This window comes from Nuphar pumila, chromosome 5 (assembly GCF_984573655.1).
Source record: "Nuphar pumila chromosome 5, dmNupPumi1.hap1.1, whole genome shotgun sequence".
Classification (NCBI taxonomy): Eukaryota; Viridiplantae; Streptophyta; class Magnoliopsida; order Nymphaeales; family Nymphaeaceae; genus Nuphar; species Nuphar pumila.
The window spans coordinates 125,571,313-125,592,743 of NC_143253.1; the positions used below are offsets into that span (position 1 = coordinate 125,571,313).

Below are 21,431 nucleotides of genomic sequence, written 5' to 3' on the forward strand. Positions count from 1 at the left end.
AGCTATTGCAAGTGGATTTGGTGAATCTTTGTATCTGTTGTACTGGCCGGGGTTACCGCCATGTTTTAGCCACTTGGTGACACTTTATGCCTTTCCTGCCACCTCCCTTATGTACATGATAAGATTTTATGCTCTTGTAAAGGATCTATATAGGAGTTGCGATCAGGGCACCATTATTTTGGCATCCATCAAAAAGACAGGTGCGGCTTAGCATCGGTTATTTATGTGCATTTACAGGAGACACAGCAACCCTATAGTTAAGCACCATCCATTCTTGTGGTAGACCATAGTGGTGGCTTCCTGATGTGTATTTTGTAATTGTATACACTTTTTCAAAATAGTTTTACTTCATGCCGAAACCGCTCTTTGTTTTTTTGGTTGATGAGAATGATTCCTTCATATTTTTGGTTCATTACACGGTAATCCGCCATCAGATTGGAAGACCTGCCTGCCACCTTGGAAAGTCCTGTCTAACTATGGTTGCTATGCCCAATGGTGTAAAACTGCTTCAGCCTTTCAGCAAGGGTGCTACATTGGAGTATCAAACTTGCAACATCCTTCAGCTTGGATGTCTTAAGCTGATCCACCTAGCGAGGTGCGCAGAGCCCTTGTGGGTGAGAATGGTTCTTCCTTGATTATGATATGAAGCCTAACCATGTGTTTTTCTTTTGCGAAATATTGTCAAGGGGATTTTATTCCAGTGGGACATGCGTTTTGTGTTGCTGAGCATGTAAAAGTAGGATGAGGAATATACGAAAGGTTATTGAATGACAGAAGAGACTAAATTCTGCACAGAAGAGGACTGTGTTTTGCTTCAGTTTTCTGAAGGTGAAAGAAGATGCCCGCTGCAACTTTTTCTTCTCTTGAGGTCTGCCACGCAAGTCATTAAATCAAATATCAAAGGTATCTTAGGGCGCGTTTGTTTATCCCCAAAAGAGTCATTCCTTCTAGTTTTGAAAGAATGATTCTCAGGGGAAGCATTTTCGCACGTAATTGCAAATTTAAGAAAATGGGTCCCATGTGGTCATATCAGAGAATGTTTCAAGAAAGAAAATGATTCCCCAACTGAGAGAAAGGGAGTCACGGGCTTGACACTCTGGCTCCCTTTCTCAGAGAGAGAATCTTGTGATGGACGTGGGTGCTAAAAATGCAGTAAGAAATGTTTTGCCTTTTGGGTGCTACTAAGACTGTTGCATATCACCACCGAGGTTGTATCCCATGTGGTAAGCAGGGTTCTATGTCAAGCTGAAGGCCAGGATCGAATCCCTCTGCCACATGGGGCGGCTGTTGTTTTAGTGGGGTTCCCCTAACCCCAACTTGCCTTTAAAAAAAAAAGACTGGCATATAACTATGGTTTGGTTGTGTTTTTGAAAAGTGAAAATATTATTCAAAAGAGATTCATTTTCAAAATCTCATGATATTTCAAATTTCATGCGATCTTATGACATTGAATCTGACACAAATGAGATTCACTTTCTAAATCTTATTTTTGGGTACGTGTCAAATCATTTTTTTTCATGAACTTAAAAGTGTAAAAAAAGTTTTATGTTTAGTTGTTAAGGTACTGTTCAAATGAGTATCATTTTTTCGAATCTCATGTGATTCCAAATCACATAAGATGAAAATGCCAATGTTCAAAGTGAACGTTAAATCTAAACTCCAATATATTTTTATTAAATACCAGTTGTATTACTAGCACCACCTTTTGGCAACGCCATACTTTGGCTTTCACATTTTGACAAAGCCATAACTTGGCAACATATGGTAACGATAGTGTTCATTCCAATACAAGGCTCCCAAACAGAAAATAAATTTTCAATTTTCCATGTATCAGGTTATCCATGATAGTATTAGCAGGTAATTATTGCCATTACTTTACCTAATTTTCCTAATGTAATAGTGTAAGGAAACTTGGTATCAATTGGCCATATTTTTGCACAAAAGCCTATTTGTCATTATATTTAGGATAATTACATATAGATACCTAACATATGACAAATTTATGTTTAACCATATTAAGCTTCAAATATTTAAGATAAATGGCTAACCTTTTAAAAACTTGCTTAGTTGATCCCTAGAGTTGCTTTCTGTTCACCTAGCTTTAGTTAATTCTTGAAAAATAACAGTTTTAGCCATTTCTTTTGGTAAATAAAATAGCGGTTTATAAGAGAATCAAAAGGTGGTTTTGTCGGTTTTTTAAAAAGTTGGTAGATGAAGACTATGAAAGGCATTTGGTGTCGGTGTGTAATGCCTTCCACACTCTCCGTCTACCAATAGGAGGCTACAGTTTCTTATTTGTAATATACAGAGTTGATGATTAGAGGTCTCACACAGGTATCTTGGGAAAGCGTGGATGTAAGTTTTCACCGAAGTAGACAGAAATATATTGAACATACTACAATCCAGGCAAAACCCTTTTCCTCTGTAACTACTGTTTGCTACTGTCTGTATGTTTCTCAAGAAAAATTATGTATGACATCTAATGATTATCTCTAGGTTCTGTTGCATTTTCTAAAGATTTTTTGTTGCAGGACATCATTCATAATTTTCCTACCTCCATGCGTGTCTGTGTATGCATGTTTGTCAATCTGATAATATCATGAACCAAATGGAGGTGCCTGATATATGATTGTCATGGTTCTTTTACTATTGCATGTGAATTAGATCAAACAATCAACATGTTACAATGTTCCTTATTACAATGACTTTTACTATTGCAATCTAAGGTATCAGTCTTTGTCATTCTTCGACATCATCTTATCAACCACTTATAATCCTTTATTGAATCTGTTCTGGTTATTTATAGACATTCAACCTAAGGTCAAAAATTTAGTTGGAGTTGGACTCTGCTTGGTACCAATGGGGGGCTCCGCTTGTGTGGCAGGAGCAGTTAGTGCACGTCACCTTGTGTCGGGACGTTGCAAGTTCGCATCCCTATGGTATAATTGTATAACTGGTAGGGGTCGTCTGCCTAACCCCAACTTTCTCTGTCGACGAAGGAAATAAAAAAAAGACTGCTTGGTGAATTTTATGTGTTTTTTTCCTAAAGAAAGCTTATAGAATATCGTGTCATGAATAGTTTGCACATGAAAATATTAAGGTATCAATGCATGCATCATAATTATTGTGATTGTATGACATCATATATTACATGATAAATTTGATATTTTCTTCATCATAGCAGTCGGATGGTTCTCTTTTAACTGATTAGGATATTATTCGTAACATCATACGACAAAATGACTATAAACCGTGAATGGATGTACCGTATGATAGTGGACAATGAGTTATCGCATGAATATATAGATGGTGTTGAAAGTTTTATTGAATTTGCAATGGCAAGTGTCAGTATAGTGGATCCCACAGGTCGGATTAGGTTTCCCTGCAAGATTTATAAGAATAATCGATTTGTAGAACCTCATGGCGTTAGACAACACCTATACAGGAAGGGTTTTGTGAGTGATTATCAGAATTGGATGTTTCATGGAGAAGAATTTAGAAACAATTTTGATGCATGGGTGAATGTGGTGCACAATAATCCATATATGAATTTGATATTTGATGATGCAGGAACAGAACTGGATTCTGCTATGAGTCCTAGTGATGTAAGAACTGCAGTAGATGAAGAATCACCAAACGATGCAGCTAGTAGATTTTATAATTTACTTAGAGATGTTGATGAGCCACTTTGGAACGGTTGCGAGAGTCACACTATCTTGTCTGCAGTTCTTCAACTAATGAATTTGAAGTTTAAGTATAATTTGAGTCAATCATGTTTTGACCGTTTGTGCATAATTGTGAAGAGTATGTTGCTCAAAGATGAGAAATTGCCACAAAATTTTTATCGTGCGAAAGTTATAGTCAACGCTCTAGGTATGGGGTATAAAAAGATTGATGTTTGTTCAACGATCGACTCATACATCGAGTAAGTATATGTAGACGCAACACAATTATAAATCATTTTATGTTCTATATGTGCATACATGATTCGGTAATATAAGTATTTGTGGTTTGCAGACGATTTGATCTGGAGTTGCGAAGAGAAGTTTCACATCTCACTGATGCTACAAAAAGAACGTGAAACTAAGTTTGTGGAGTGGTTGAAACAGTTGGTAAAGACGCTAACATAAATTGTGTACTTGTAAACAACACTAAGTTACTTAATTGGTCGTGATCACAATCATTGTTTATGTTTGTGCATAGGTCCGTCATGGTGATGTTAAAGATCAAAGAATATGTGATTTAGAAAATGGTCCGACCAAAGTTATAAATCATTTTTTTTGTGTGTGTGTGTGAAATATGAGTAGTGGTGAAACCTAAGCACAACACCAACATAAACCAGGAAATGAGGAAGAACGATATGATTGAAAGTTGGAGTGGAAGTGTTCACAATGTTTTACAGTGGTGGGTAGATGGTAACACCAAATAATTCACTAAAAGAGTGTCAACCATAGGAAAGAATAAATTGCCTTTAAAAATTAGACCAATTTTGTCAACTTCGGTAACTAGGTGAATCAAATTCTTTAAAAAAAAATGTAAGAATTGAATCGGTTTGGGCTGCATCAGTTAACTTTTCACTATCAAATGACACATGATATTTGAAAAAAATATTTAAAAAAATTAACCACCTTAAAAATGTTTAAAATTTGAATTGAATCAGCCCTTTTAGAATCGTTGTTGGGCCAATTCGATCCAAATTGGCTAATTTTATAATATCTGAAAATTATAATAAATATTTTAATAAAATATTGAGGACTTTATATGTTCAATTTTTGGTCTACATTGATGAATTTTGAATATTTAACGAGTTATTATCGTTTATGGTAATTAATTATTAATTAACAAATTTAATTGAATTTACTAGGTTCGATATGAGATATTTGAATATGGACCTCAATAGAGATCCAAGAAGATCAACCCATACCAATGCAAGTTCAAACTATTTGAATGAACGCACATGATCCACTTAAATTATTTCAGAGTTGGATCTTCAAATACTTAGAGTCAACCCAAATGGGTTTGGGTAGGTTTAGACCTATATTGAGGTTTAAATCGGATATGGGAGAGTTTTGAATCTATATAAAACTCAAATGGGTCTCACTAGGGAGTTGGATTTATTGAAAACCCAAAGGAATCTCCCTAAGGTAAACAAGATATTTGAATCTATTTGAGATTCAAATGAATCTCATTAAAACTAGATGAAAATTTAAATCCATTTGAAACCCAAATAGATATCACTAGAGTACAAATGATTTCAATCCATTCGAGATCCAAATTGATCATATAAAATATAAATATTATAATAAAGAGAAACCCGTTTCTTCGGATGGGTTTCTCTTAGAACGAGCTTCAAACCAATGCTTTAACAAGCATCATTTTGGATCTAATAAATCATAAAATCAAAATAAAAAACAAAACATGCAAAAAGCTACATTTAAACCCTAAAATCAGTTAAATTCTGCCGCATTGGATCAATCACAGTGATATTTAACCCAAAATGCATACCATTCACATCAAATAAATCATAAAAATAAAAAAAAAATAGATCATGCAAAAACCATGTATTAATAAATCAGTCAAAATCAAGTCACATTGGACCTGTCATAGATATATTTAACCCAAAATGCGTTTCATTCACGTCAAATAAACTTAAACTAAAAAAGAATCATTCAAAAGCCCTAATTTTAACCCTAAAATCATTCAAAATTCGGCCACATTGAGCTGACCACGGAGAAAAAGAGAGAGAGAGAGAGAGAGAGAGTAAACATCGGGGATGGTAGTCACCAGAGAGACGTCACCGTGGAAGCAACCTTCGACAGAGGGTGAGGAGAGGAGAGGGAGAGTAGGGGTGTGGGGCCATTTTACTCACTTCTCATGTGATTCTGAATCACATTTCTCCACTATCTCTTCACGATCTTGGCTCAAGGCAAGGAAACAGTTCAACTATCTCAGGTCCTCTGCCTTATATGTCTATCAGCTATTTAGATCCTTCTCTAGAACATGACCATAGCCTGATTTGGTTTCATAAGCCCTTTGATTGGGACACCTTCTTTGAGCTTATTTTACCACCTAAGCCTTGTATAAATTAATCTGCTTCTAATAAATGGACGGGTGCCTTTTCCCCTGGCTTTCTCGTCAGAAAAAAGTCCCGCAAACAGGGAAAGAGCAAACAAAAGCTTGAAAAGAAATGCAATGACATAACAAGGAAACTTTTGCCGAATACTGTTTCTGGTGGGTCATATGCCTAATCATTGAACATGTGGTGGCAAAATAAATTATCTTAAATTTGAGATCAATTCATTTATGTTTTTCATGTTGCATTATGCAAGCTCAAAATTTTGACACACACACACACCAAACTTTAATCTATTACTTTTTTTTTTTTTGAAAGGCAAGCTGGGGTTAGACAGATCCCTACCAGAATTCATTAATCAACAGAATAGTTACAAGAATTGAAAATCCTTCCTGAAAGGGAGCCAGTCAAGGGGGTGATCCATTCTTTTTGGATTCCCCCCTTTGCTGTGCATGTTAATTGTTTAACAATGTTGTGTGACTGTATACTTGGTTTCTGTACAAGTATATTGCCAAGACTATGAACAAAATTCTTTACATGCTCAGGGATCTCAATACCCTGAGATCTACCTTTCAAAAATTGTTTTAATCTATTAACCAGGTCCAGTCTACCTGATTCTAGTTGCACTTTCGACCCTGGGGAACATGAGCAAAATCAATCTGCCACCCCTGCCATTCTCTGTCTGACAGAGTGCCGAGCATCGAGTAGCATCCTGCATATAGGAAATGGCCCGCATGTGTGCGGATAGTAAATCCATGGTGCCAGTTGTATGAAAAAATCCACATACCTGAATTAGTATCCATCCCCTCCTTGGGGGGAACCAGTGAGACAGCATCCACCATTTGTATGCAGCCTCAACTTCCTGGTTCTTAAAATTCTTCAGAACTTGCTCCTCTAACTAAAGAAATATATTCCTTAAGTAGTTGGCTTTCAATTTGCTTTCTGTCTTCAAAAGTTTGCTTGTTCCAAAGCTTCCAGAGTGAATGTCTGCTTCCAAGGTAAGATACATCATTGTCCGAGTGTTCCGAGGTAAGATATTTATTAGAGGGCCCCTTTGGGCCCAGGGATCAAACCAGAACTCGATTCGGTCTCCCCTCCCCACGTCCCATTTGACACGATCGATGATAGCAGCAGCACTGTGTTTGATCACCGTCCACCCATGAGTTCCTCGATATTCTTTCCAAGGAACCAAAATAGAATTCAACTTCAAATATTTCTGTTTTATCAGGTGAATGCATGGGGATTCCTGATTTTGGACGATCTTCCAAACCAGCTGCGAAAGACAGGCCACATTCATCTCCTTTATACGCCTGATTCCTAGGCCTCCCTCGTCACGCGGCTTACAAATCCTCTCCCAATCCATCAAGTGGGTGTGCCTCTGCACATTAGCGTCCTGCCATAGGAAAGCACGTGATACTTTCCAAAGTATTTATAGTATGAGCTGGAAGCTGAAATGCCCCTGTCCAATAGATGGGGAAGGATTGTAAAACGACCTGTATGAGTACACACCGTGCTGCCATTGACGATTTCCTGGGGCTCCAAGCCATAGTCTAGTTCTGAACTTGTGGATGAGAGGTTTGCAGCAGGCACGCCTTAGTCTTCCCTTGAATAGAGGAAGACCAAGGTAGGTAATGGGTAAACTCTTTTCTTTTCATCCACTCAGGTTTTCAATAGCCAAAGATCTTCATACGGAGATGTTAAATTTTACGAAGATTGATTTCTCCTTGCAAATCTATTTACCTCTCTCTCTCTCTCTCTCTCTCTTTACATTCTTAAAAGGCAGGCAGATGTATACTCTTAAACCAAATGGTACTAAGGTTTCGTATATATTGGAAATTTATATTTTGCACCTGATTATCCCACTTCAAGCTTTAATAAGTGTTAGATATAACAATTAAAAGAATGGGAAAAAACTTAAGAAAAGACATAGCAGCACTATGTGACATTCTTCACAAGTTTGTTTAAGGGGCGTAATACACGAGGAGGGAAGGGTATAAACCAACAAACAAGTTCCAAAAAAAATTTGCGGTCACAAGATTATACAATATTTTATCTCAAATCTTTCATAAGTTTCATGCAGAGGGCACGGCCGATGAGAAGTCGACCTGCACCGCTGAAAAAATATCAAGATTACATTTGAAATTGGATGGTTGGAACCAATATTCAAATGTAATCTTCATATTTTTTCAGATCTGCAAGTCGAATTCACATCAGCCGTGCCCTCTGCAGGACACAGTGGTTTTGGAAATGGCGTTTTATTTTTCCCTCAAATAAAAATATAGAACGAGGGAGAGAAAGTCGTCCAGTGAAAGATCAGTTTTGCCGTGCGTTTGTTTTCAAAACTAAGATGCCGCCTGGCAAATTCTGAAAAGTGCCTTTATAACTCGTTTCAGGATCAGCAAAATTACAAGGGATGTCCAAGTATCAGTACCACAGATAAAACGTGTTGAGATTTGTGAACGGTAGAAGTTTTCGAGAACCAGGGTGGGAGAAACCAAATAGCAGAGAGATCCAAGCACTTTAGATTCTTCATGCGATGGTAAGCACATGAATTTCTTCAATCTTTCCAACACACAAAAACCAACAGCCTGGGGAGGGGGGCAACTGTTAGTTTCTATTAATTCGGTAAAAGCACTTGGACCACATCAAGATACACCCACCATTAATCATCAGAGTTATTGGATTACCGATGATGTACCACAATCAACGAGTGAAATCAAGCATAGATCCCACTTGAGGCATGTTTGGCTGCCCCAGATGGGAATCGTGCTCTCACGGTTGTGAGAGAACGATTCGCCGATTCCTCGAATGCAAACGTGAAAAATATTTGAAAATGTAAATTGAAATCACATTTGGGGTGAATTACTCGCATCTCATGCGACTCCAAATCAGCCACGCTTTCCACCCTTGTGATCTTGAAAATCACGTGATTCCATCTCATCTGATTTCAGATTCACAGGAGATGCAACCAAACATTTATGGCTGATAGTCAAAATAGGCACTCAACCACCAGCCTTGGATGAAGATTTCAACCCTGCATCTCATCTGGTGATCAATCTTCACATCTGGTAAACAGGTAATGTTTTTGTTCCCTTTTCCTGTCTGAACAACAGATACCAACATCTCCCCAGGTCAACACCAACTTGGGCAAAAACAAAAACAGGTAAACACTATCATAAGTGTAATAATCAACATGAAAGAAAGCAAAAATCAAACCGTCAGAAAACATCAATCCCTCGATTCCAAAACTAAAGCAACATCCAAATGTAACAACTATCTAAAATAATCCAAAGCACAACACTCCAAACAAAGAAGACAGGTATCTAAGTGGCAACCAAAGTGTCGGCTTAAAAACCTCTCAATTGTCAAGCATTCATCATAACTAGAACGTCAAGCACCGCCATGCAAGACTAGCTAAAGCTTCAGCCAACATGATCAGGAAACAATAGAGTCATTCAAGGACAATCCAGCCAACTGATCAGTTGGGGGGTTTCCTTGCTGCTGTTGAGCAACACTCCGCAGGACTTCCAATGCCTCCCCAACTTTAGCCCTCAACGCATCCGGAGATTCCAGCAAGTGCAGCACCTCGGGCTGGTCCATCTCAAGTAGCATGCCAGTCACTTTGGCAGCATGGTCACGTTCCAGCTGCTCCACAAGAGGGTATAGGCTTTCACCCAACATCTGAAAGTTAACCAAGAGAGTTTAAATCAATATCATGTTTAGGAAAAGGATAAGTTCGTTCACATCTCATTTTGAAACACGTGCATAAGGCATTATTGCATGTTTCAAACGTGGTTGCAAACGTTTGATGTCACAAAGAGTACATGAGTTTCAAAAGTTTATATATTTTCAGGACATCAGACAAAATACATGGCTCCCAGCACACAACCAATGAGCTAAGGGCACAACCATTTCATCTAGTTGGGTTGGTACAGTAAACGACTATTTGAGCATGGCCTTGTTATCCAACCATGATCCATCACTGAGACCTTGCAACATATTTTTCAAAAGACAGGGACCCTTGGAAGATGACAGTCTACTGAACATTTATCCACCCAAGACGCATAACACTCAAGTTCATATGCCATATATAAAGGCAACTGCAACACGATGCAAATCTAGCTGAAAACATGGCCCGAGGAGAGAGAGAGAGAGAGAGAGAAAACAAACAAAAGAATTATACCGTCCTTTGCTGCTCAGGAGTAGCATTTGCAAGTGCAGAAGCCAATGCAGAAATGGGGATAGGCTGTGGGATGCCCGTCTCTCGCAGAGGCATGCCACCCATATCATATGGGACAGAGAGCATACCACCAGGCATGGAAACCTCCTGCATGTTCCGCCCAGGGGGATAACGGTACATTCTTCCTCCTCTTGGAAGCATCTGTGCAAAACCTTAGTAGTAATTAATCATCAAGCAGACTTAGTTTGTTACTTTTTTTAAAAGAATTCCCATGCACAAATTATATGAGAGCATATGCCAAAAGAAAATGAAGATGACAGAGAGCCCTTCAATTATTATATTTGTCCATGTCTCAACCAGTGTGTTCGCATACAGAAGTACACAATCCATGATGGTCACCAGTGTAAAAGAAAAATTCACCTGCTGCTGCATCAATGGCAGTGGCTGCTGTGTCTGTTGCATAGGAGCTGCTCCACCCCTTCTTCCACCTGGGCGCGGTCCTTGCTGCCCTTGTTGTACATAAGGAACAAAGAAGTTAGGCATTGGTGCTCCACCAGGCCTCATACCAGGAACAAGTTGTTGCTGGTAACCAAACCCAGGCTGCAAAGGAATGAACAGAAAAGTGTTATATATACCATTGAGGCTATCATTTTATGTAATTTTCAGTTAACAGCTAAACATGTTTATTAACACAAAAGTTCATCATGAATACAAATGGTTATGCCATTATGGCAGTTAGTCAGAGCCATATCACGCAATACAACAAGAATGGAATGGAAGGCCAGATAAGGGAAAATATTTGTTACTAATGAAGGTAAGGAACTAATGCCTTAGAAATCACAGGTGCAAGTTGTATCAACTCAATCCAACCACATAGATGTGTTCAGCATGGTTAGTTTGCTAAGGATCAAGCCTTCGATTGTGTTTTTCTGATGTAAAAATGTGATCTTTTGAGTTATGGAATTTTGGCACATTGTGGGCTGTTGATTTTTAGAACCCTTTCAAAAACTAATTACTTGTCATAATCACATGATTCAAAACAACTTTCCTACTAAACAAATGCAGATCACATCCGTAACATTTGATCTACAAAAAATTAAATTTCTTTGAAGAAAAGAGTGATTTCCACTCATTAGTTCCTTACCTTCATTAGTAGCCAATATTTACCCGTCAGATAAACAATGCAAGCAAGAAAAGTGAACCTCAAGTTTAAAACATTAGATATCTTACTGAATATTATTTCATCTTTAATAAACTGAATTTCCATTGTTTGCTGATTTCTTTCTCACCTTCCTATGGAACATTCTTTCAATAACTACTTGTGAACATCATGACCATGATCTTCCCAAGTATATGTACATAAATTTCAAACCTAAAAAGCTCGATGAGGAAGAAAAATAAGCTTAGATAAACAATCGTATGATGGATTCAACATGAGACAAGATGCCATTCTACCTGACAGGGTTGGATTACAAGGATACAGAAAATGTTAAGAGTTGATTTCCAGAAGTCTTCTACAATCCCCAATTTTTTACCACTCCATAGTGTTCCATCCCTAGAATGACTCATCCATGCACATATGCCAACAGAACACTCCATGTAAACTTAAAAAAATTCATGCACTAGATTCTTCAAGAGAATCTTCCCTACCACATCAAATTTCTTCACCACATGATCTCAAGATTCCTCCCTTCATCCCAATAGATTCAGCTCTACAATAATTACTTTTGGTTCATATTAGTTTTAGTAGATCATGTTGACATGCTCATGCAGTTAATTCATCTGTATGAGTAGCAGATCAATATGTGACCGATGGTAGTCAAGAAAATGGAACCCCAAACCCAACCCCCACATAATTTAAAAGAGTATCTAAAATGTTAAAGATATACACAAATGCATAGAACAGGCATGGTGAGATCAGACATCCAACAAATTGATAGCTTAAATCTGTTCCACTTATTACCTGGTTTGGGTTTAGGTCGATCCAAACAGCATCCACATCGTCATTGTTATGCCCACACCACTAATGTTTGCTTAGGTTCAGGTCAGGTATCCAACACAACCCGACCCATTGACAGCCATATTCCTAACCAGCAGTAATCCAAAATCTCCTACAGAAAACTCCAATTTTCTCTTGGCATTTTCCTCCCATACTATTCTTAATCAGAAACTACACAAGAATAGTTTGTTCCTTGAGCGTTTAGACATAGTTGATGTGAAATAATCTAAAACTTATTCAAACTAAAACAAGACGACTTGGGCAACTTGGTTGACACAAAACATGGTTAAATTCACTTGAGACTGCCACACAGAAATTTAATCTCATACTAAGCATTGCATCTGATTACATCGTGTACACTTAAAATTTAGAGCAGGATATTCCAAGTTCAGATAATCATGTTCCATGCTTTTCCTATCTAAACATTACGAAAAAAGAAGTGGCTGATTCAACCTCCACACAGGTCCCCAGATGCTATATATCAATTGTCTGTGCACTCCTACCAAACAAAATGCCAGCATCATCATAAATTCATAATGATAAGATCTATGTCACAGGGACTCTTCAACTAGGTGCCGCACCCACCCCAATGCGGTCAACCTGAACCTGAGTGCAGTCAACAAACCCAGGGTCATTTATGTCCAACTTTTGGACTTATATATTCTTTTTTATATTTTTGCCGCACCCCCGCACCCAAGTTTTTTGAAAGTGCCACACCACTGCACCGCACCCGCACCCATGATGCTCACCGGGCCAGGTCAAACCAGCACATCTGTTTGGACAGGACGGGCCAGGGTCAAAACAAGCCGCGGCCAGTCAATTTGCCCATAGCCCATCAACAGGCTAGCCAAGGGCTAAAAAACCTGGCCAAGGGCGAGGCCACAGGCACTTATGGATCATGCTATTTTGTGTATATCTTGAAGCAAAATCTGGAATGCACAACAAAGTCAAAACTTAGGGTGTTTATCCCTCTATAGTTTCAAACTCTCCAGCTCAGACAACTATCAATTCATTAAATCAGAATCTCCTTTATCCCTGGTGGATGCACATTTAAGTCCAGACAGATCAAAGAACAGTCTAATCAATCCTATCAAGCACTGATAAAAAAACAGAAATCCACTTCAAAGCAAGCTACCAAGAAAGAATTCTGGCTTGAAATCACTGTATTTCACATTACATGAAAGACATTCAGACTTGACGGGGTATGAATGTGTCTTCTACATTCCTACTGATAAAGGTTACAGCATAAAAATTTGGCCTGAAGGCAGAACTATGTTTCTTTGTTGGGTGTGGTGATAACTACATGGATAGATATTATAATTCAAAAACTAGCACATATAAACAATGAATTTAACTTTTGATGAAAATACATCTAAAAATAGTCTTGAGGAATCTGTGTTAGGTAACTAGCAAAGAAGAATCTTGAGTCATATCAGCCAGGGCATGTAGGCCGATTGATAATAACCTCAAAGATGATGACCTCTACAATCAAATTGATAAAGATATCAAATAGAATGGAGAGTAGGAAACAGAACACAAGTTGCAAGAATGGTCAGAATCATAGTTTTCAAAAGGAGGAGCACGGTCAGGTTAGAAGCCAGTAGCTCAAGAATAAAATTCCATAATAGAAGAAGTCATAAGAAGGTCCAATCCAGTTGATAAATGGGTTAGCTATGAAATTTAATGCACAAAAAACAATTTTTATCATAGATGTTGAACCATGTAACTACCATAAAGCCAAGAAAGACGATAGAATGAGAGAAGCAATGATATCACATGGATAATTATCGGTTTCCTAAAAGCTTTATCATCCAGTTCCACCAAATACACTACAGAACTACAAGAAAATTATTTATAGAACTGAGCAAAACGTATCTCCTTGATGTGCTAACTATCTCCCTGATGATAGATCCCTAAAGAGCAACACAATTGGCAAGATACTACTAGCAACGATTAAATTGATTAAAATACCCAAAAAACTATAATAAATTCATTTCTTCAAAAAAATAACGAGAACAGAATTACTAAGCAGTCTGTATCTTGTAAATCAATCAACAAAGCCCCACTCTGAAAAAGGAAAGGGAGATGGCTCCAAGATCCAAGCATTATTTATAATAAAAAATAGTGAAATTACCTGTGGCGGAATAATGGTTGGAGGTCCTTGACCATAAAATATCTGTTGCCCAAGACCCGGACCACCAGGAGGATAAATTGGTACACGAGGAGATGGTGCCAAAGCAACAGGTCGCATTTGTGAAAACTGTGCCTAAAAAAGTAAATAATAATTAAGTACTAGATGTGGAAACAATACCAATCACCATAGTCAATATGTACTACATAATAAAAGAATAGTGTGAACTCGTTAATAGAGGAAAGGTGGCATACATAATGAAGATAGCATGATCACACAAGCAGTAATACTAGTTAACAAAACTGCACAAACTGTGTCTGTATGTATTTAATTTGCAAGAAAAGTAGATGGCTTGACCAAATCAAAGAAATGGAAGAAAAAAAAGTGGACACTCACGGGAAGAGTAGGAAGCTAGCACCATTGTAGTGATGGTGAAATCGAATTTTTACACAAAGATCTGCTTTGACTATTTACTTTTTTGTAAGTCACACTAGATTTCTCCCAGATAATCAGACATCAACTAAAATCAGATTTTTCGTAGATGTATGAACAATTACCTGCAACCTTGCCCTTCTATCTTCTTTACGTTGTGCAAGAGCAACATAAAGGGGCTTGCTAACAACAATCTTCCCATTCATCTCCATAAGCTGAAAAAATAAAGGATGAAATGATATGTCAAGTGAGGGATGAAATCATTCAACGGCATTTTACAAAATGATCTTACAGCTCGGGATGCTTCCTCAGCAGTTGTGAATGCTACAAATCCTGATCCTCTACTGATTCCATTTGGATCCCTCATAACCTGTAACAGGACAAAAAGAGACTAAATTTTATAAACAAAATCACCCTAGTTATATCTTACAGGAAAGAAAAGTATCAGAAAAAAGAGAGGAACTAAGTATAATACCAAATATTACCAAGTAGAGTTGTCACAGTACGCACCTTACATGAAGTAATTGTACCAAACTCAGAAAACAATTCTCGAAGTTTCTCATCACCTATGCTATCATCAAGATTCTTCAAGTATAAATTTACACCTTGATATTTATCAGCCACATCTTTCAAGTTCTGTTCAAACCTACTTTTCAACTCTACCTCTCTTTCAGCTTTTTTTTGTGCTTTTCCAACATACCACTCTTTCTCATCAAATTTCTTTCCATTAAGAGCCTCAACGGCTTTGGCAGCATCATCAGCTTTTTCAAAATTAACAAATCCAAAACATTTTGATTTTCCATCTGCATCCCTCATTACAACAACACTAGTGATGACTCCATATTCGCCAAAATTTTGCTTTAAGTCATCTTCAGTAGTTTTATCTGAGAGATTCTTCACATATACATTATTAAATTTAGTCCTGTTACTTGTATTTTCCCTCTCCTGCTTGCGGACAAAGGGACCAACAAATACTTGTTTGTCGTTCAACAACATTCCATTCAGCTTGTCTATAGCAGTTTGAGCTGCCTCTTCAGAATCAAACTGAACAAAACCATATCCTTTTGATTGACCAGATGCATCTGTTGCAACCTTGCAAGAGAGTATATTTCCAAATACGGAGAATGTATCATATAGTGCCTTGTGATCAATCGCCTTATCCAAGTTCTGCACAAATTTGAAGCTTAAGATCAAATGACTACGACAGCAACTAAAACCAGAACATAAAATCTCCAACCCAGCTTACAACCAAAAAAAATATAGATGCATATACCTTAATAAATATGTTTGCAGCCCCACTTTTACGGATACTGGGGTCCCTTTGTGAATACATAATACGGATAGGTTTTCCATTCAGAAGGGCAAAGTTCAACACTTCCAATGCCCTAGCCGCTGTAGTTCAAACAGGAGAAGAACAAAAGAGTAAGAATTTTGAGAGAACCAAGCATTGTTGAGAATGATAAAACCACTGTTACATGGATAGGAACTAAAGCATATTACAACATGAAGTATATCTTATGTGGAAAATCCCTCACTGCAAATTAGAGTAGGAGATTTATGAGCAAATATAGTCGTCCGGAACTATATTGGATTATACAAACTTCGGTTGAGGAGATATGTACTAAAATCAGCAACATAAAATAACAATATAACAGTCTCTGTGCACGTATTATCTAGGAATAACAAATATCAAATCTTGTTCCATAGTGCACTTGTAGAGGTATAAATTTTCCACTTGGACCCTCAGTTTGGAAGCAGAGCCCCCAGAAGCTGCCATATTTCCAGTTTAAGCAGCTCAAGAAACCATAAAACAAAGGTTTTACCTACTGGCAACCATAGGTATGTGGGTTCCATAATTTAACCAGATATCAGGATAAAGGAACTCACGTTGGCATAAACATGAAATTATATGGTGGATTTAACACTAAACAATCATTTAACACAGGAGAAAAAAGAATATGCTATTTCTCAAACACAAAAGAGAAGCCAAACAGGATAAGCAAAGAGGAACACAAAAAAGAGACTTAGCTATACATGTTTGATAGTTCTGAATAAATAAGGTAGCCATTTCGATAGATCAAGATCTGACTTAATTACTTTAATATGACCTAATTTATCCCTCACAAAATCATTCAGTATGACATAGACACACCAGAGGAAAGTTCAGGAAACATAAGAAACTGCCAAATAATTCTTATGACACATATCTCACATTTGCAATACATCCTTGGATACGCTTTTTTGTTTCTAATAATCAAGGACAAGCACAAATTATCCTCAGCAGTTAAATGTGCAACAAATTAACAGAAAATAATAAAAAACATTTAAATAGTATTGATGGATCACTCCTCGTATCATTACTGTAAAATTATAAAATACAGAATTTAAGTTATTCTTGCATACTTTTAATCTCCAATTCTCCCATTCAGCGATGCTAACAGTTCTCAAATTTCCCACCTTAGCACAAATCAAGAAAGTAATCACTTCATATCCACTCACTAACCTTTTCCATCAAGCAAATCGGCTAAACCTTGTTCAAATAAAAATCTGCAGCACATATTTTTTTCTCTGATCAAGATCTAACTTAAAGCATCACTTAGAGTAACAATCAGAACAATAAGCTAGTATTATTGTGCTGTCTTAAAGGACAGAGAATGAGAACAAGTTCCAGAATAGAAAACCTGTTTTACAGCCATATTGAAGTTTTAGACATTCAATCAGCAAGGGTATTCAACAAGATAAATCATATTCCCAATAAGTTAACTTTGGACGGCTGAGGATGGAAGAGAGACATTGCAGAGCACCACTAAGTTTCCAGGCTGAATACATCATTACAGGACTACACGGGGCATGTATGTCAAATTAGTTGCACAATAGAAATCTTTCAAAAAAAAAAACAAAAAAGGGGAGTAAACCAATCTGAAACAAAAACATTCATAACACTACTACTAATACGGACAGGATTATTAGAAAATTTTACCGCAGAAAGAAAAAGTATTGAATAGAGACATAGAGACACATGAAAATGAAGACATCAAACCAAAGAAAGAGAGACCGCCATCCTCCCAATTGCAATAGCTAACTAAAATGCGTCTCAAGAAAATAACATGCACATGAAAGCTGCATGTTTTATAAGTATCTATTTTGCGTGCATAGGGTGTCGACACCATAAGACAATAGGAACAAAATCCCTGGGATGATTCTTCAATTTTGTAATACATCCATAGCGCATGGGAAGGGTCGTTGTTGAAAAATCTGAACTAGAAATTAAAAGGAATTCTGTAACTCCTAATCTCTTCGGGTATCCTCATGCCTATGGACATACGGGAAGCTAAGAAGGTAACAATCATGATTTTTCTTCAATACTCTACCTTAAATTATCAAAATACAATAATACTTTTAATCAGAGCATATAAAAAGGTTAATCAGTAGCGTCAAAACATGATAATCTCATAAAAAACAATAACTGATGCAATAATTTGAAACATCTCATCAAATCCTTAACCATCATGACCGTAACAGCAAACGAATGAAAAGGACTTGAAAATTAGATAAATAAAAATTTCTTCCATGCCCAAATAAGGAAAGCGAGGGAGCAACATGTAAAGCACAAAGCCAAATCCAGCGAAAAGTATAGAGGACTGGAAAAGCGACTAACCATCCTGGGTATTGCTGTAATTGACGTAGGCATAGCCAAGGGAGCGGCGCGTGCTGAGATCTCGGCAGACGCGGACCGACACGACCTGCCCCAACTGGCTGAACAGATCGTAGAGCTGCGAGTCCGTGACGTTCGCCTCCAGGTCACCGACGTACAGGGATGTCGACATGAACGAGTTCAACCCGTTGCTCTGCGCGGCGCCCGCCGCGGTCATCTGCCCAGCGGAGTGGGGAGGTTGGGGTTGCATTTGTACCTGAGCCATGTCGATCTCCTTCGTTCCTCACCCCGTTCTTCTTCTCCTTTTTTTTCTTTTTCCTTTTTCCTTTTCCCCCTCCTTTTCTTATTTAAGAAACCCTAGATCACCAAAAATCAGACCAAATAGTTTCTCAAAAGGAACCGACTCAACACCTATTCTCTCCTTCCTTTTCTTTTCCTTCTTTCTTTCCGGGGAGAACGAAGCGATTGCAGACAAAATTAGGTTTTTTGGGGCTTTTTTTTTGCAGAGATCGATTGAGAAACGAAGAGAGATTACCGAATCGAAGATCAGAACGACTGAGGGAGAAAACGAGAGAGAGGGAGCGGCAGAGAGGGACAATGAAGGGGGGGATGGAAATGGAGGAATAACGGAAATTTTTTTTGGGGAGGGCAGCCCGGACTGCACCGCACCGACTGCAGGCGCCGGGGACACCCTTTTATACCCCTCTCCCCCGCGTACCCGTCGGGGTCACGAAAACCCTAATTTTTTATGGATCGGTTCGTCGTCATCTCCCGGGTCAAACCTCGCCGGACCTTCCCTCGGCCATGTTAACTGGAGGTGGGCTCGGTGGTGCGAGGGTTTGATTGAACCATCTTGTGTATTGCTTGTTTTGGATCAATGCCCCCAAAATCTCGTTATCGGAAAGATATCGGTGTGGAAAATCGCTCTACAAATTAAAATTTTGTTGATTTCTTTCTAGTAATATATCAATAAAAATGTTGACGCAGCCCACAAGGGATTCCCTCGCATGGTAAATGCGACTTGTGGATTTTTTTTTTCAAAGGCGAGTTAGGGTTAGTCCGACCCCCACCAGTTACTATGGGTTTTGAACCTGCAACCTCCCACCACCAGGAGACTGCTCCTACCAACCACGCGGAGCCCCCTGCAACTTGTGATTGTTGGCAAGACGTTACAAGTTCGAAACTCACATATGGTGTCTCTTGCCGCAAGGTGAAAGCTGGGTGTACTTTCTGTCTCAAGGGTTGTATCAGTGGGCGGACAGCGCATGTGTGGTTGGTCACGGGGGATGGCTTTTCTCCTTGGATTATCCCAAACAAAATAAAATTGTTGATGCATGTAAAAAATTGTTTATTAGTGAGTTTTTTTCGACTATAAAAAAACTACAACATTGCTAATTTTAGTAGGGAATGCAAACGGGCTGGATCTAGTATGAAACTTTTAGGAATTTTAGCCGTTCCACCTGATCTAGATCCGACTTTTCTATTTATTTAATTTATCCGGATCCAATCCCTTTGCATCCCTACTTTTTACGACCTAGACATTTAATTATCTTTCATAGGCTTAGTCAAACTTTGCTATGTCAATAGCTCGAGCCAGTCAACTAGATGTCAGCTTGATAGTTGGTAACCGTGGTAGGGTTGAATGCGCCATCTTGTGAATGCCGACCAACTAGTCTTGATCTTTGAGATTGTTCAAGTCACAGTCGCACGGTTCAACCAGGGGTGTGAGCCTTATGGCTAGACCAGATCCTGTCATCATGGTTAGTTGATGACCAGTCAATTATCTACTCCAGCACGTTTTTGGACAAATGCATTCTTATTTGTGGTATAGATGTGGTCCAGTTGGCAAAGCTGAAGCTTTAGTTGTTTGTTTTTTTTTTACGATGAGGAACCCTTGGCGAAGCAAAGGAAAGTCTCGAGTGAGGCCCCACGACTAGGGGTATCAACGGGTCGGGTTTGGTTTGAACCAGGTAAAACCAGACTTAGACCAGATTTTTGGGTATATTATCAGGTTCAGAGACCCGAGTTTAATTGGATCTACTACCTGGACCATACCTGGTGAAACCATACTTTTTTATCATTTTTACATTGAAAATTTGTGGGTCTTAGCCGAAACTCGGTTCGGGTCCGGGTTTGGTATAAAATTTCACAAACTATACCTTGGATCAATGTATTAATTGGACCTTCGGGTTCGGACTCGGATATTAATCTGATCTTCTTATTTATCACCATACCCAAACCCTATAAGGTTTGGTTCGGGTCGGGTCCATGTAAACCAAGCCCATTGACACCCCTACCCAATACTAGGGGTGTCAACAGGTCGGGTTTGGTTCAGACTCAGGTGGAACCAAACTTGAACCAGATTTTTGGGTATGGTATCAGGTTTGGACCTAGGTCTAATTGGGTCCACTATAAGAAAAACTATGCTCGGACCTGATAAGAACTACATGAACTAAACTCATATCATACCCAATAAAACCATTTTTTTTTTCATTTTTACATTGAAAATTTGTGGGTCTTAATTGAAACTCGAGTTGGGTCTGGGTCTCATATAAAATTTCACAAATTATACCCGGGTTCATGTATTAATCTGACCTTCGGACCCGGATCTTAATTATGTCTTATTATTTATCATCATACCCGGACCCTATAGGTTTTGGTTTGGGTCGGGTCCAAGTAAACCAGACCAGTTGACACCCCGTACCCACGATCACCTTGCCTTGGGTGGCCCAACTCTGAAAGCTACAACACACCTGTACGCCAGCGAGGTTCAATCCAGGGTCTTCAACTCAACACCATCACAACCACCTCGTTGGCTATCGCTGGGGTTGCCCCGCAGTGGTGGCGAAGTTAAAGCTTTAGTTGAACATGCTAGGTAGACCGGGTGACCTCTTTTATCAAGACATGTAGGCCTAGCCATTTTGGTTGAGTTTGGGACCTACTTGTACCAATTGGTCCGAG

General features: G+C 38.5%; 1 protein-coding gene across 1 annotated transcript; it reads right to left on the reverse strand.

The window, feature by feature from the left end:
* Positions 1–9,291: 9,291 nt before the first annotated feature.
* On the reverse strand, positions 9,292–19,182 carry LOC149838567 (polyadenylate-binding protein 2-like). Its single transcript, XM_090006665.1, has 9 exons — positions 18,474–19,182; positions 16,089–16,207; positions 15,326–15,982; positions 15,108–15,185; positions 14,941–15,030; positions 14,387–14,518; positions 10,674–10,853; positions 10,257–10,454; positions 9,292–9,754 (listed from the first exon to the last, which is right to left on the reverse strand). Exons 1-9 carry the CDS (start codon positions 18,733–18,735, stop codon positions 9,509–9,511), a joined length of 1,962 nt encoding a protein of 653 aa, XP_089862791.1. The 5' UTR covers positions 18,736–19,182; the 3' UTR covers positions 9,292–9,508.
* Positions 19,183–21,431: the final 2,249 nt, after the last annotated feature.